General features: G+C 44.9%; 1 protein-coding gene across 2 annotated transcripts in view; it reads right to left on the bottom strand.

Moving 5' to 3' along the window:
* Window positions 1-1,104: 1,104 nt before the first annotated feature.
* The window catches only part of ddhd1b (DDHD domain containing 1b), a 47,277-nt gene continuing 30,884 nt past the window's right edge, over window positions 1,105-17,497 (bottom strand). For both annotated transcript variants that reach the window (XM_061754080.1, XM_061754079.1), the window contains 2 exons: window positions 10,400-10,651; window positions 1,105-8,096 (listed from right to left, as the gene is read on the bottom strand). In XM_061754080.1, the coding sequence (XP_061610064.1) occupies window positions 7,912-8,096; window positions 10,400-10,651 (437 nt within the window). In that variant the 3' untranslated portion in view covers window positions 1,105-7,911. The remainder of the gene's footprint in view (window positions 8,097-10,399; window positions 10,652-17,497) is intronic.

The following is a 17,497-nucleotide window of genomic DNA, read 5'->3' on the forward strand; positions in this document are numbered from 1 at the left end:
AAGGTCAACGTATGTCTTTTCAGTCCATAGAATATTCTCCCAAAAGTCTTGCGAATCATTCATTTGTTCTGTTTATTTTTGGGTGTTTTTCTTGCAAAAATAAAGATGACCTTTTGTTTCTTTTTGGTGAACAGTGATTTCACCGTGGAAGCAATTTTTGGCCAGACTATTCCTTATTGTTGCATCATGAACACTGACCAGTTCTTTAGCTACTGTCCTGCGTTCCAATTGTGACCTCCTGGATGAGTTGTCACTAAACTCAGCTTTAGCGCCAGTTAGCTTTGAACAGCTTTGTCCCTGCATAAATAAAATCAACATTTAAAAACTGCATTTTATAGTTACTTGGTTTATCTTTATCTGGTATTTACGGTAAACAAATGTGGGGAAACCATGCAAACCTGCGCACCAATACCCAACCCACTAGCTTTTGCCAAAAAGAGGCAGCGCAACAGCATGTGTGCATTTCTTGTATGATGCACATTTGGGACAATATTTGATCTACCTTCCCAAACATTACGAAGGTGGGCATTTCCCAACTCTGACAAGGAACAGGGCATTGAAATTTGCAAACTCGGGGCAAATCACTGATATGTACAGTACAAAGTCTCAGGTCACATTGTGACCGTAAAACCTGAAGTGAAACATAAACTACGGTTTACAAATTGGTTGGTTACTCAATCAGCGTTCATCTGCATTCATGAGTGTGGATGTATGTTGCTAGATCTTTGCAGGATAAAACAGAGAAAATGAGGACGCCATATGGGAGGGTTTGTTGATTATACTTGATTTCAGCATAATCGACTGTACATTTGATGAGAAGATCAGCATACGTTTGCCACTCATCTCATCTGGTACAGTATAGCGCCCGATAGTCTGCAAAGTAGCACTGGCCCACAAATTAGGACATTTCAGGAGTACACATAGTGGTGCAAATTCAAGAAATGCTTGTTCAGTAAACAAAACACAAGGATTAACGTACGACTGTACACATCTTGAATTTCTGTAAATGATCATTGCGTGTCCAGTCTCAGAACATCTCAAACCAGGTTTTTACCTAAATTGTATGGTACATATTGCTAGTGCAACAAGAACACACACACAAAATGAAGCAAATCCGTCATGTTAAAAAGGACTCGAGTCTACTTATTGGAATAATGTGATACACTGGACATGGCCCATTCATTTGGACAGTAGTTAACAATTGGCATTTGTCAGCTGGGCCAACATGTTAGCTAAAGGTAAGAGTTGTCTTGTTTGCCCTCATGATGTCATACTTTTAGCGTTTTTCATTTTCAATATTTTTGTTGTTTTACTGAATGGAGAATCTTGGCCACCAAAACCATGATAATGTAGAAACGTTGGCATTGCAACACGGAGTACCTAGATAACAGGCGGCCAAACATTTCTCCAAAAGAGTTGGACGCAATTCAAAGAAAGATATCTGCAGTTCATAAGAAACATGTAAATGAATTTTTAAAAAACTTAAGTTTGCTAAACATGTCTTGGAAACAGGAAAGACGACTTTCTGACTGACACTTATGCCCAAAACGACAAACGTTGGGAGCAAGTGAATATTTCTTTGGACATGGCATAAGAAAGTGGAAAAAATACTTTTAAGTTGTGTTGGGGATTCATTAAAAAAAAAAAATCATCACAATGTGCATTTGATTGGTATTTTTCATCAAATACTGTATTAACTTCCCTGCACAATTTTGAAGAAAAGCAATGTTTTGTAAGATTCGAAAGGATTGTGGTCACTTGGATTTTGTTGATTTTCTGCCACATTTACAACATTGGCTGTATTGAGAAAGGTTCTGCAGAATGTTGGCCATGGAAATCACGTCATCAGCCCTCCCCCCATTCGAGAACAGCACACGGGACACACGTGGTTTTCAAAGCACAAAAAGGGGAATATCACGGACCATAAATGCAGTGAACTTCAACACTAGAGATTCTAAATGCTTGCCTGCAAGTTTGAGTTTGATCAGAGTCCAACATCTACAGTGTCCGCTGTCCGCTCGTACAAATCAGTGGTACATTAGTGAGACATCACGGTGTAAAAAACCATTTCTAGTTTGTGGTCCGTGCTATATACTACTGTATGTTGGACTGAGATTCAATTCACATACGAATGTTGTTCCTCTCAACATATTGTTGGCAACTCCCAAACATTTGGCCATTTCACATTGAAATATGACCGATGCATAATTACCCGCATGATCATTGGACAGAAGATGCTAATATTGTGCTCCAGAAAGGCATGCTTGGATGAGTTTGGTGTAGAAGAACTTGATTGGTCCAACTTGAGCCCTGACCAGTGATGCCAGTAACGCGTTACGCAAGGAACAAAAAAAACACCCAAAAAATGTGGTCCGGTGACATCATAAGTAATCTAATGCGTTACTTTTTATATTAGAGCAGTCAAATTACAGTTACTTTGATTTATCTGCCAATAGTTACTTTTCGTAACCCAAGTAATGGGTACGGTTACGCTAACGCTTTTCTTGTACTGCGGATAAGTGATATTCCTGCCACTTGACAGCTGCTGAAAGTAACTATAAAGTTCCTTAGTTACTTTTAAGCTCAAGTAATCAGTACAGTAACTCAGTTACTTTTTCAAGGTCACTGTGGCGACACTGGCCCTGAGCCCATCAAACACATTTAGACATGAACTAGAATTGTGAAGATTGTGAGCCAGTCAATCATTTCCTGTATTCTACATTAGTAAATAAGAACACGAAGTAAATCTTGGCCTTCAGTAACTAGGTCAGCTCTCACCAGTATGCTAATGTCTGCATACACCCAAAATATGCTTGAGCTGATTTGACAGTGTAACAGCTGGAGAAAAATAGGGTTAAATACAGTGATTAAGCCTTCACATTTGTAGCCGTTCCATCACTGGACACGGACTCGTTTTACTTCTGAGTATTTGGGTCATTTTAATATAATTTGATTATTAACAGTAAAGCCATGGCCCAATGGATTTCCTTTTGAAAACCCAATTCATTTGACTGATGAGTATTTGAATTATTGTCATTTGTTATCCAGCAAAAGGTCAAAAAAAGACATTCTAAAGACCCTTTTTCAAATATTTCATGCCAAAATGTCTTTACCGTTAGGTGTCCGAAATGAAGTTTTATGACATTTTTTCTGAAGTTGATAACTATATTTTTGGATATATAAGATTTTTTCTCCAATTGCTTAATATGCCTTTTCCATGAAAACGAACAACAATGCATCTTAGTGTCATCATAGTTCCTTTTTTTTTGGTTCTTTATTTTACTTTTTTTAAATCATTCTGACGTCCATTGAAAATGTAGCTCGACAGAAAAGCATTTAAGGGGATAGACCCAGGGACAGAATGAACAAGGGGCGAACCGGGGCAGAACAATAGTTAGATAGTCTAGATATTTGACTACAAGTAACTTTACCAAGTAAAATCATGTTCTTATTTGTGGACGTTCCCCCAGCTCAACTGAAGCACCCTGACTCGTCCCGAAGGGAGGGGCAAGGGAAACGGACCACCCGACCACCACCCAGCCACCCCCGGAGAGCATGGGGGCCCCGACCACTAACAGGGCCTAACGCAGGAGCCAGCTTCCACTTGAAAAAAATCACAGCTCGCCAAAAGCGAGCTCATGGCAAGCACTTGGTGTGAGCAATGACGGGCAAGGGCGCCAGGAGAGGAGGAAGGCGGGGACCCGGGGGGCGGGGGGGACGTACCCAGTGTGTGAAATATGTACAGTGTGAGGAATAAAACTGTGCAGTGTGTGTGAAGTAAGAGGCTAGACTCCTGCAGGCTCAGTCCGACCAGCTGGAAGACATTGGAGAAAAGGGGGGCAGCCCCTCTCCACCCTGCAGCTAATCCCCCAGCCCAATCTAGGGACTTGGAATGTCACCTCTCTGGCAGAGAAGGAGCCCGAGCTGGTGTGCGAGGTTGAGAAGTTCCAACTAGATGTAGTCGGGCTCACCTCGACACACTGTTTGCACTTTTGTACCAGTTTTCTCTCGAGAGGTTGAACTCTATTCCACTCTGGGGCCAAGCAGGTGTGGGCATACTAATTGCCCCCTGGCTTGGTGTTTGTAGGTTGGGGTTTACCCCGGTGGATAAGAGGGTAGCCTTCCACCGCCTTTGAGTGTGGGGACAGGTACTGACCAAACAGCAGCTCAGCGTGCCTCCCTCGTTCTGCTGGGGGACTTCATTGCTCACGTGGGTAGTGACAATGAGACTTGGAGGGGCGTGATCGGGAAGAACGCCCCCCGCCTGACCATAACCCGAGCGGTGTTCTGTGCTTGTCATGGATTATCCATAATGAACACCATGTTCAGACATAAGGGTGTCCTGGTGCCAACACCCTAGGCTGCATGTCTTGGAATCTTGGGTGAAGAGAAGGAGCGGAGCCGTCAACTGATCGCCACCTGGTGGTGTGTTGGCTCCTATGGTGGGGGAAGATAGTCCGACCTGGCAGACACAAACGTATTGTGATGGTATCCAGGGGACAACTGGTGGAGTCCCCCTTTCAGACTCAGAATCAGAATCATCTTTATTTGCCAAGTATGTCAAAAACATACAAGGAATTTTAATTTGCTCCGGTAGTTGGAGACACTCTAGTACGACAACAGTCAATTGACAGAGAATACTTTTGAGACATAAAGACATAAAAAACACACACACTGAGCAATAAAACGTTACCAGTCATGTGGTAATGCCGGTACAATTACATGTTTTCCCCTTAACAATTGTGCAAAAAGATGCAGAGTCCTCTAGCAATTAGAGCAGTTTAACCCCGCTCCTCAGAACTGTGAGGCAGACGCTCTAACCAGTCGTCCACCGTGCCGCCCGAGTAGAATGGCTTACAGTTCAAAAAAAGCGACTCTAAATCCGGGCTGCAGTGCGTGCTGAGCTCCGTGACGCCAGTACACCATTTTTCGTTGATATAGAAGTTTTCCCCGATAACTCCATGACGCGGTCTGTCCAGTGCAGTTGGAGGCCCGGAAGCATTACGGCACCATCGGAGACGCGTTCACAAAGCCATGTCTCCGTAAAGCTCAGGGCGGCGGAACGTCCTGATTCTTTACTGGTCTTTGTCAGAAGATGAAGCTCTTCCATTTTGTTGGGTAGGGAGCGTAGATTCCGTAGAGACAGCAGCCGCGCCCCCCGGTGATTAACTCGGAGAAAAAACTGAGCGGATTTGCGAAAGTTAGTGAAAGAAAGTCTGGGGTCGACTCCCTAATGTTTAGCAAGTCTTCCCTTGTGTAAGTGAGCCGCGTAATGTCTCCAAAAAGACGAGCAAAAAACACAAAAACATAGACAGTACTAGAGAGCACGTAATTGAGGCGACCACAAAGGCCATCTTGATTTTGCAAGGAGTTTGAACTTCCACGTCCTGGGGGAGCAGGGGATACTGAGTCCGAGTGGACCATGTTCCATGCCTCCATTGCTGATTCGGCTTACCGGTGCTGTGGCCGTAAGGTGGTCGGTGCGATGAGACGGGGTCACTGCGCTCACCGGAAAAAGTGGTCCCATGACAATGATGACACGCATTTGGAGGAGGCTTGATGGAGAAATGCATCTTCAATCAAGATTTCTGTTTTATTATGTCAACTTAAAACATTTGTAATATTCATTATATTAAGTTTGGTAGCACTGTGAGCGCATATGGCTGTATGCGGAGTGGAAGCTCACAGTTGAAAGGGCATGTCGCGGTTCTAACATTTCAAAGACAACACAGGATTGTGTATTTGAAAACTGCAGTTTTCGGTCTCGATACATAACCGTTACAGCCCTGGTCGGGATGAGAATCAGCACCTCCAAATCTTGGAAAAGGGTGGCGTGCCCTCTTCGGGTCGGGAATGAGATCCTGCCCCAAGTGGAGGAGTTCAAGTATCTTGGAGTCTTGTTCATGAGTGAGGGAAGAATGGAGCGGGAGATCACCAGGTGGATTGGTGCAGCGTCTGCAGTGATGCAGACTCTCTATCGGTTCATTGTGGTAAACAAGAAGCTGAGCCGAAATGGCGAAGCTCTCAATTTCCCGATCGATCTACATTCTCACCTATGGTCACGAGCTGTGGGTCAGAACAAGATCGCAGATACAAGTAGCCGGAATGAGTTTGCTCTGCAAGGTGTCCGGGCTCTCGTTTAGCGATAGGGTGACGAGCTTGCTCATCCGGGAGGGACTCAGTCCAGCCGCTGCTCCTCCACAACTACAGGATTCAGGAAAGGTGGCTCCGGCACCTTGTTAAGATACCTCCTGGATGCCTCCCTGGCGAGGTGTTCCGGGCAGGTCCCGACAGGAGGAGGTACCGAGGACAACCCAGAACATGCTAGAACGTCTGGGAACGCCACGGAACCCCTCAGATGGATGGATTTTTGAGATATGAACTCATACAGTATGTATGGATTTGTGAAAGGGTCAGAACTATTGCATGTCTCTACCATTATTACGACTGTATGAAGACAAGAGTATAATGGGTTTAATGAGTAGTTAGGCTCATGTATGCACTTGTATCCGCAGAGTTTGAAGGGCAACACGTAAATTGTGCATCGCACATGATTTTTGTCTTTGTTTGTCTTTACGGTTTTAACAAGCCTCTTTCAATGGGCCACCACCATTACCCTGTCAATAAGGCTTGCCCTCACTATGCATGTCAATAACGTTTTCAAATAGTACTTTAAGTGTGGCAGTTTCATCATGGAAGACATTTATCCATATGGTGGAAGGTGGAATAAAAAGCTGCTAAATTAGATTTGTTTTGTGTGTCTTTACTGTTATTGATCAAATTATATGAAAATGACCCATTGACCCATTTTCTCCATTCAGCCTGCACTGACACACACAAACGCGCAGGCACAAACGTAGAACAAAGGACCACGGCAGAAATTGGAGTTGTTGTAAAGCCAGGACAAGGGGGGCATTTCTGTGGATATGCCACTAGTGCATAATTCTCGTAACAAGTTACATCCGTGTATCAGATTGAACATGAGCTGGTCTTTTTGAGTGACCTCTAAACATCTTACGAAATGACATGCACATGCAGCAAATGTGTAAAAAAAAAAAAAAAGTCATTGTGTCACTCCAAATTAATTCCTACAAATCCTGAAAAGTGACAAAAATTAAGCTTTTTGTAGTTGTTTTTTTTTTTTAACTACTGTACGGTACTGTACTGGGCTATAAGTTCGCCCCCAGACAAACTATTTGGACTACTCCTAGTATTATAACTCGTACTATATCTGTCTCACCATGGTGTGTTTTGTTGGGAAATGATAATGATATCAAAGCTGAGCATCGTACTGGTCAATGGTCAGGTAGGATAAATTATGGGACAACAGGATCATCACGACCTCAGTCACAGATGGAAGCTATCCTCCTGATACACAGAACACTAAAAGTTCAATAAGGGCTATGAAGGGTTCTGTGCAGGAAGCAGTTGCTGCCGCAAAAGATCATGAGCAGGCATTTGTGGACAAATGGTCAGAGGACAAGGCTTTGGGCACAGCACGTCCGTTGTGTCGAAGCTAGATTGTGTGTGTGTGTGTGTGTGTGTGTGTGCGCGCGTGTGCCTATATGAGCATTTGGCAATTCAGTTTCAATTCACTTGGTAACAGTCATTTCATGCGCCTGTGACGCCAAATTGTAAATGAAAAAAAGGGACATTTTGGTGTCTATATTGAAATCCATGATGTAAAAATAAGATGTATAAAACAAATATGGTTTGTAACTTTGTAAGGTTAACAAATGTCCCCATTTTAGTACCGGTGTGTAAAATAGCATTAATCTCGAATCAGTACCATTATTTTTTTTTTTAGTAGATAATTTTGTACTAAAACTGTAAATGCAAAAGAGAGTGCGATCATTCTCTTTTTCAAATGCGAATAGAAAATGAATTGACCGCCCATGCCATGTATTTCTTTTATGAGGCATCTGTGTTGTCTTCAGCAGTCTCAGGAGGCTCTTGTGGTCTATACATGAAAGTAAGGAGGAAAAGCGCCACATCATAAGAGCACCAATAGGCTGTGTGTGACGTCACCGCCGACCAATAGCGACTCTCGACCAAGCCCTCTCGCAGCTCAAAGTCCATGCGTCTTTCCAGTTCCACTAAAACAGAGAAAAACAGCAAACAGTACATTGTTGTATATTGCATGAAAAAAAAATGGTGAAAAAATTAGAACTGGGGCAGATAATATGTCCACATTTGGTCATTTTCATATTTTCTTCCAAATCTATCCGAGCGGTCAATCCCTTCGTGGGGCTTGAATTTTTACAAATTATTGACCAATCTAAAGTGTTGAAAATGGCTTGCTCTCTGACAATGCGGTGTTAATGGCTCAACAAATTTGCCATTTTTTTGGTTTCCTGAGAAATGTCGGTTTTTGGGGATGCGAAGATATACACTGTGAGGAAAAAGCAATAATAAATAAGAATAAAATGGGTTTTTTTTTTTCAAACTAATACCACACAGACAATTATATATTTTCATATTTGTATTAAAAATAACGTAAACATTCCCAGGACAGGGAAGAAAAAGTAAGTGAACCTCGAAGCTCTGGATTCTAAGCTAATCAAAGTCGAGTGTGAGCCAACCTGAGCCAAACTTGAGTCCAATCAGTAAGTCAAGATGGGAAGTGTATCTTAAAACTGTTCTGGCCACAAAACACACACACACACACACACGCACGCACCAGATTAGAACTGGCTCCTGTCTAGTAGCACTAGTAGCATTGCCTGATGTATACGTTGCCTCACTCAAAAGAGCTCTCAGAAGACCAAGGATTGAGAATTGTTGATTAGTACAAAGGTGGAATAGTTCAAGTATCTCGAAAAGTCAATGTTCGACAAACTGTCGATAAATGGAGAAAGTTCAGCACTGTTGCTTCTCTTCCAAGTAGTGGGCGTCCTGTAAAGATCACTGAAAGAGCGCAGAATGCTCTTTGAGCTAAAAAGCACCCGAGAGTGTCAGCTGAAGAGTTACAGAAATCCCTGGCACATGCCAACATCCCCCCCCCCCCCATGAAAAAATAATATATATACACACACATACAGGGATCTCGTTTGATGTGCGTTACGCATCTGTGACGTAGGAAAATTAGCAGGGACCCATGAAGCATATTCATTCTGCGTCTGGAGAATCAAAGTTTAAGTTGGTGTGTCTGTGTCTGCTTTATATATACAGTGGGTGCAGACCCCTATAAAATCTTTCACTCTTTGTTACATTGCAGCCATTTGCTAAAATAATTGAAGTTCTCGCATCTCTGGAGTTCAGCGACAGTGATCTTTGGGTTCTTCTTTACCTCTCTCACCCAGGCCCTTCTCCCCCGATCGCTCAGTTTGGCCGGACGGCCAGCTCTAGGAAGCGTTCTGATCCTCCCAAACAACTTACTTTTTTTGGTTTTTTTGTCCTGTTCGGCCGTTAGGTCTGCGAGTGGCTGGCGACTGGTTCAGGGTGTCGTCCGCCTTTCGCCCGAAGTCAGCTGGGATAGGCTCCGGCGCCCCGCGACCCTAACCAGGATAAGCGCTGTTGAAAATGGATGGCTGGATGAGCTGTTAACTCAAGCAGAATCGAAAATCTGGATCCTTTTTTACTCTGTCCCAAACGACTTCCATTTCAGGATTATGGAGGCCACTGTGCTCTTAGGAATTTCTTTTTGGAACCTTGGCCAGATCTGTGCCTTGCCACAATTCTGTCTCTCAGCTCTTCAGGCAGTTCCTTTGAGCTCATGATTCTCACTTGCTCTGACATGCAATAACAGGTGCGCGATTGAGGAGGTGATGATTGCTGGGGAATGAGAGAGGGAAAGGCGAGGCACAAAGCAGGTCTTCTATAGATAGGGGTGTGGCTTTCCTCATCAAGTCCAATCAGTATAATCAAACACAGCAGGAGTCCAATGAAGGTGTAGAACCATCTCAAGGATGATCAGAAGAAATGGACAGCACCCGACTTCAATATATGAGTGTCACAGCAAAGGGTCTGAATACTTATGGCTGTGTGATATTTCAGTTTTTCTTTTGTAATAAATCAGCAAAGATTTCAACAATTTCAACGTTTTTTTTCCTGTCAATATATGGGGTGCTGTGTGTACATTAATGAGGGGGGGGGGAAAAAAGAACAAATGACTGCAATATAACAAAGAGTGAAAAATGTAAACTTTCCGTACCCACTGTATAACATATGTGCCTTGGCTTAATAAAGGTTGGGAAACACTGGATTAGACTCGAGTATGCTTGTAGTTTGGGGGATAGTTCCTGTTTGATTTGATCAAATCAAAGGATGACAAAGTCAGACAAATCCTCCCTCTGGATAAGAGTCAACAATGTCAGATGCTATCAATGTCCCATTAACACGATATCGACATTTTACTTTGCAGACAAATCAGTCGATGATGAGGAGCTTTTGTACTTACAGGAGGTGTGGTCCATGACCACTGAAGTGGATTGCGACATTGGCTGCTCTATTTCCCTCTGCTCCTCCTCGACTAGTTTTTCTTTCTCATCACTTTCGGGGAGAACTGTCTTCTCTCCCGCTGCGTTTTCCGCTTCTGTGGTTCGACCCTCAAAATCTGAGGGCTCCTCCTCCATTCCACCCACCTGACAACTGGATCGAGAAAAGCGAGAAAACAGGATTCCTCCGATTCCCTTTCCGAGACTCGCAGCACCTGTAGGGCAAAAGGATTATACATGATAAATGAATGGCGTTAAACAAAAAAATCTAACTGAACAGTCATTGTTGCGGAAAACAGCGGTGTCTGGTATGTGGATTCATGTGCTGCTGCTGCCCGCAAAAAAAAAAATAATAATAAAAATAAAGAAAAAATCAATAAATAAGAATAATAATAAAAGTCGTGTGAAAGGTTTTTTTTTTTTTTTTTTTTTTAGCATCATCACGTAAATCATTGGCGTTTATATGGGACATTTGCGCCCTCTTGTGGAGACACGATACGTAGTCGTCAAGGATTTCACTAAAGAAGTGAAAGTACTCTCGAGGATTGCAAGTTGCGATGTCCTCTACTTTTTTCGGTTCAAATGAATTGACATCACCTCAAAGTAAGAATAACAGTGAGTATTTTTCGTTTGTGCAATGCAAAATGTGTGTTTTTTAACTATTTTAAATCTGCTTCCTTAATTCTAATTATTCTTTGCTGTTGCTATACACTTGTTTGTTATTTGCTTCCATGTTTGCAAGCTATAGACCCATCTCAAATCTCCCTTTCATAGCCAAGATTGTTGAGAAAGTTATTTTTAATCAAGGGTCAGTTCTTGGACCCCTCCTGTTCAGCAAATATATGCTACCTTGGGTCAAATTCTTCAGAACTTTAATTATGACTATCATAGCCATGCAGATGACGCACAGTTATATCTATCAGTGTCTCCAGATGACTATAGTTCAATTGAGGTGTGTCACTTCACTGTCTTAAACAGATAAAAAACTGGATGAGCCAAAACCTTTTCAATTAAACCACAACAAGACTGAGATAATTGTTTTTGGCAATAAAGAAAAGAGGATCGCTGTTAATAAATACCTGGAGTCACTCTTTAAAAACCTAAGACCAAGTCCGAAACTTTGGTGTACTGGTAGATTCCCACCCGAGTTTCACTGGAAATGCTAATGGAATACAAACCTAGTTGGGCTCTGAGATCTACAGACTCAGGTCAAATAGTGGAGCAGAGAGTCCAAAGTAAACATGGTGAAGCAGAATTTAGCTATTCTGTTGCACACAAATGGAATAAGTGTCACGATTGGTAATCGTATGAAATAGGACTGGACCCAAAAGCAGGCGGAGGCAGTAGATGAGAATGGTTTATTAAGTAGCAGTTCAGGGGGTAGTATATCCAAGGAGTGATGGCGAGACACGGAAGGAGTACTGGGGACGGAGGAGGACACAAGAGAATTAGTACATTAGTGGGAAGCCAAGTAATCATTTTGCAGGAATCATGAGAGTAGGCCTGTGTACCACGAACGAGCGTAAATACTCTGGCACTGGATTGCTGGATCTGACAGGCATATATGCAGGCAGTCATGAGTGCTGATTAATAACAGGTGCGCGATTGAGGAGGTGATGATTGCTGGGGAATGAGAGAGGGAAAGGCGAGGCACAAAGCGCCACCAATGTTCCAAAAAAGGACTGCAGGACACAGACGTCTCCTGGCGTCTTACCAGGCTTCCCAGGGTGAGCCGCGTAAAAGTCCCTAATTAAAGAGTCATCCAGAAAAAGCTTGCGAGAGATCCAGCAGCGTTCCTCCGGACTATACCCTTCCCAGTCTACCAGGAACTGGAAACCCCTTCCCCTGGGTCTCACATCCAGGATGCGTGACACCGTGAAGGCAGGATGGTCGTCGATGACACGGGGGGTGGGGAGGAAGAGGGGGTACGGCAAGAGGGCTAAGGGTACTGGTGGAGACAGGCTTGAACAGAGACACATGAAATGTTGGGTGGATCTTGAGAGATTGAGGCAGCTTCAACTGAATCGATGTGGGATTGATGAGTTTAGTGATCGGAAAGGATCCAATAAAGCGTGGCGTGAGCTTACGTGATTCAGTCTGGCGAGGAAGGTCGCAGGAGGAGAGCCAAACCGACTGACCCACCTTGTAAACAGGCGTTGGGGAGCGATGCAGATCCGCCAACCGCTTGTTTCTTTCGGCTGACCCAATAAGGGCAGCTCCCTCACCGAAAGAACCACCACAGTGTGCTCCTGTGCCCTAAAGAAGAGTGGTTGGAAACCATAACAAGCATAACAAGGAGACATACCTGTGGCAGAGCTGGTGAGAGAGTTGTGGGCATATTCCACCCACGGGAGAAAGGTGCTCCAGGAGGTGGAGTTGCGTGCAGCCACGCAGCGCAGAGCAGACTCCAGATTTTGATTCGCCCGCTCCGTCTAGATGTTAGATTGCGGAAGGTAACCAGAGGACAGACTGGCTGCTGCGTCCACCGCCATACAGAACTTCTTCCAGACCTGGGAGGAGAACTGTGCACCTCTGTCCGAGACGATGTCAACGGGGATGCCGTGGCGCTTAAACACGTGAAGGACTCGGAAATTTGTGTTTTCAAAGGCAGAGGGTAACTTGGGAAGGGGTACGTAATGGACACACTTGGAGAAACGATCAATGATGGGTAGAATGATGGTGTTACCTTCAGAGGGGGGTAGGCCGGTAACCAAGTCCAAGGTGATGTGGGACCAAGGGCTGGTGTCCAGCTGGGGGCAGATGTAAAGTCTTTCCTTGGGCACAGACAGCGCAGGCTTGGACGGACTCCCGGGTGTCTTTAACTAGGGTGGGCCACCAGAAGTGTTGTTGTGCGAACTGGATGGTGTGGGTGATTCCGGGATGACAGGTAGGTTTGGAATTTTGGGCCCACTGAAGAATGTCAGAACGTGCCAAATTGGGTACAAAAAGCTGGTCAGGTCTACTGGGCTGGAGGGGGGTGAAAAATCAAGAGAGGGTGTCAGGCTTGCCGTAGCGGGAACCAGGGCGGAAGGAGAGGCTAAAGTTGAAACGGCTGAGAAATAGGGCCCAACGAGCTTGTCGAGGGTTCAAACGTTTGGCGGAACGGAGAGCGGTGAGATTTTTGTGATCGGTTTATATAACAAAAAGAGAAACGGTCCCCTCCAGCCAATGCCTCCATTCTTCCAAGCCCCAGACGGCCAACAGCTCACGATTTCCCTCGTCGTAATTCCCTTCGGATGGGGAAGGCGATGGGAAAAGAAGGCACAAGGATGTAATTTATGGGATTCGGGGTCCCGCTGGGGGAGGACGGCCCCTGCCCCAGTGTCAGAGGCGTTCGGATGCGGCAGGGGTCCAATGGAATGGGGAGCTAGTGGAGGTGAAACTGGTGAGAGGAACGGCCACTTTTCTGCAATCACGGGTAATCGATGGTAGAAATTGGCGAAGCCTAGGAAACGTTGCAGCTCTTTGCGGGTGGAGGGAATGGGCCAGTTGACGACTGCTTGGATCTTTGATTGTAACTGTTCATTGGCAAGAAGTGTACGGAGGAGAGATGGAATTCACACTTTTCTGGTTTCACAAAAAGGCAGTTCTCAAGCAGGTATTGGAGGACTTGGCGGACATGTCGGTGATGTTCCTCGGGGGAGCGGGAGAAGATGAGGATATCATTTAATAGACAAAGACGAACCGCTTGAGCATATCACAGAGAACGTTGTTGATGAAGGTTTGAAAAACTGTGGGTGCGTTGGTTAACCCAAAGGGCATGACAAGATATTCAAAGTGTCCAAGGAGGGGATTGAAAGCATTTTTCCATTCGTCCCCCTCTCTAATGCGGATGAGATGGTATGCATTCCACAGATTTGATTTGGTGAATATCTGGGCGTCGCCGAGGGGTTCAAATGAAGGGTCAATGAGTTCAAATGAAGGTTCAATGAGGGGCAGCACGGATTTATTTTTCACAGTGATGTTGTTGAGTCCCCGGAAGTCCATGCAGGGGAGAGTGGTATCCTTCTTTTCAATGAAAAATAATCCAGCCCCCACCGGGGAAGAAGAGGGCCAGATGAGCCCAGAAGCAAGGGATTTACGGATATTGTTTTCCAACGGAACATGTGGCGATGAAATGGCCGGGTTGTCCACAATAGATGCATAAGCGTTGGCTGAAATGGCGCTGACGTTATTTTTTTTTTTTTAAACCCTTCCTGTTCAGCTGCATGGCCTTGCAGAATGGTGGCTCTGTATGCCTTTGTGCCGGAACAGTTTTGCTCTGCAACAGGGGAGTTTGAAATACTCCCTCTGCTTAATTGGACAGGTGGACTAGGGATGAGAACCACAGCCAAACAATAGTGAGACAGTCTAGTTATTTAAACACAAGTAGCATTACAACAGTTATTTGAAGATTGGGGGTTGGGGTTGGAGGGGGGACACCCGGTGAGGACATACAATAACTAACCAAGAGAACCAGATAAGAGAGGACAGAAAAGCGTAGGACAGGATGTGGGAAAATGAGGACGGCGGTGGGATTCTTTTTTAGTGTCTAAACACCTGTAAGAACCTGTGAGTTGATATGTTAGTATAACCTGTGTTATTATAAGTGATCTCAACACAAGTAATTAAAGTCAATAGTGTTACACCATATCACATGCCTGTTAGGCAAACTCCACACGGGCGGGGCTGAGGTTTGAATCCCAGTCCTCAGAACTGTGAGGCAGACGCTCTAACCAGTCGGCCACCGAAAAAAAAAAAATATATATATCCATCCATCCATTTTCTGAGCCGCTTCTCCTCACTATGGTCCCGGGCCTGCTGGAGCCTATCCCAGCTATCATGGTATCGCAGTACTCGTCACTTTAAACCGCATACACTCCTTGAAGTCTCAGTGCCCTTTGCACAATGGTCATTGCACCGGACTATTGCGATATTAGCCATTCGAACTGAGGACTCTGCATCTTTTTGCACAATTGTTGTTTGTTGTTGTTTTTTGTTAATGTCTTTATGTCTCCAAAGTGTTCTGTAAATTGACTGTCTGTTGTACTAGAGCGGCTCCAACTACCGGAGACAAATTCCTTGTGTGTTTTGGACATACTTGGCAAATAAAGATGATTCTGATTCTGATTCTGATTCTGATGGAGCAGGAGCCTGGGTACACCCTGAATCGGTTGCCAGCCGATCGCAGGGCACAAACAAACCACCATTCACACTCACATTTACACCTACGGGACTAGAGAATTAATACATTAGCGGGTAACCAAGTAATCAATTTGAACGCACGAGAAGGAATCATGAGAGTAGGCCTGTGTACCACGAACAAGCATAACTACTCCAGCGCTGGATTCCTGGATCTGGCAAGCTTATATGCAGGTAGTGATGAGTACTCATTGATAACAGGTGTGTGAACGAGGAGGTGATGATTGCTGGGGACAGAAAGAGGGAAAGGCGAGGCACAAAGTGCCACCCAAGTTCCAAAAAAGGAATTGCAGGGCACAGACCATGACAATAAGTTGCCAACAGAAGTGACATCAAGTGTGAATGTTAAGTCCAGGTTCAAAACTTTTTCTCATGCTTTTTAGAGCATTTCCACTTTGAAATGATATTTCTTGCACTGTACACTGTTTTAATTGTACTTTTTATTTTTCTCTTTGTTTTAAATGTTTATAAGCCGTTTTTTTCCCTTTGTTTTTAAATGCTTTTAATCATGTAAAGCACATTGCGTTACCTTGTGTATGATATGCGGAACCCGGGAGAGATTGACAGTTGTGGCGGGTGGCAGAGGTTTACTGGAGGGAGGAACGGCCGAGAAAAGACAATGGGAATGACAGAATGGATTCCGACCGGTGATGGACAGATGAGTCCAATCGATGTCAGGGTTGTGTTTCTGGAGCCAGAGGTTACCAAGGACTAATAGAGTTTCCGGGGAGGGAATGACAAATAGCTGGATGGTTTCACGGTGATTTCCGGAAATGAGCAGGCTGAACGGTCCAGTTTGGTGGGTAACAGGGGAGATGAGACGCCTGTCCAAGGCAGTGTCCTTCTTCGGGAACGGGAGAGGCTCGAGGGGAAGCTGAAGCTGACACGCCAGGCCCTCATGAATAAAGTTGTCATCTGCACCGGAGTCAATGAGGGTGGTAACAAGGGGTGTTGCGAGCGGGACCAAGAATACACCAAGGAACGGTAATCAGGGAGGGAGAGCTGGGAGAGCTGTGGGTTTGGCTCAACATTACGCTCTCGGGTCATGCTCAGCCCGCTCTTTTTGGTTTGAGGGGGTAGGTAGCAATGAAGTGACCTGGCTGTGCACAATAAATGCACAATTGCTGAGTAACACGGTGCTGATGTTCCAGGGGTCTAAACGGGTCTTGCCTAGTTGCATGGGCTCCTCAGGTCTTGTGGAAGGTGAAGATGGGGCAACGGGGGGGTTCAGGGTGCGGCGGAGTGGTTGGAGGCGTTGTGCCCGTGGATGCTGCTCTACTGCGCATGCTCATTCCTCGCTCTCGAGCTCTTTCCCATAGCCGATTATCCAACTTAATGGCCAGTGAGATCAATTCCTCTAGTGACGTGGGTTCGTCCCTGGTTGCAAGCTAGTCTTTAAGTGGCTCTGATAATCCTTTCGGAAAAATCCCAATTAACGCGGTGTCCTCCCAACCACATTCACTCACGAGTATTCTAAAGTCTATGGAGTACGACGCCACTGAACTTGAACCTTGGGTGAGGGCTAGGAGGCATCAAGTGGCTTCTCTACCGTTGATGGGGTGGTCGAAAACCTTTTTAAGCTCATACGCAAATGAGTCAAATGACGCGAGGACATGGGAGGAATTCTGCCAAAGCGCAGTAGCTCATTTGGCAGCTCGTCCGCTCAAGAGGTTAATGATAAATGCGATCTTGGATTTGTCCGTGGGGTAACTAAGCGGTTGAAGGTCAAATATAGCAGTTTAATAGGAATTAGCTACATAAACCTAGGTTCCCGGAGTACGGTTCGGGAGGAGGCACGTGAGCCTCTTTGTACGGGAGGCGGGGTTGATCGGAGGCTGCGGGCTCGGGAGGAATACGCACGGAAGAATTGCTGAAGTGGC

The sequence above is a fragment of the Phyllopteryx taeniolatus genome, chromosome 18 (genome assembly GCF_024500385.1).
Source record: "Phyllopteryx taeniolatus isolate TA_2022b chromosome 18, UOR_Ptae_1.2, whole genome shotgun sequence".
In the NCBI taxonomy this organism is placed as follows: domain Eukaryota; kingdom Metazoa; phylum Chordata; class Actinopteri; order Syngnathiformes; family Syngnathidae; genus Phyllopteryx; species Phyllopteryx taeniolatus.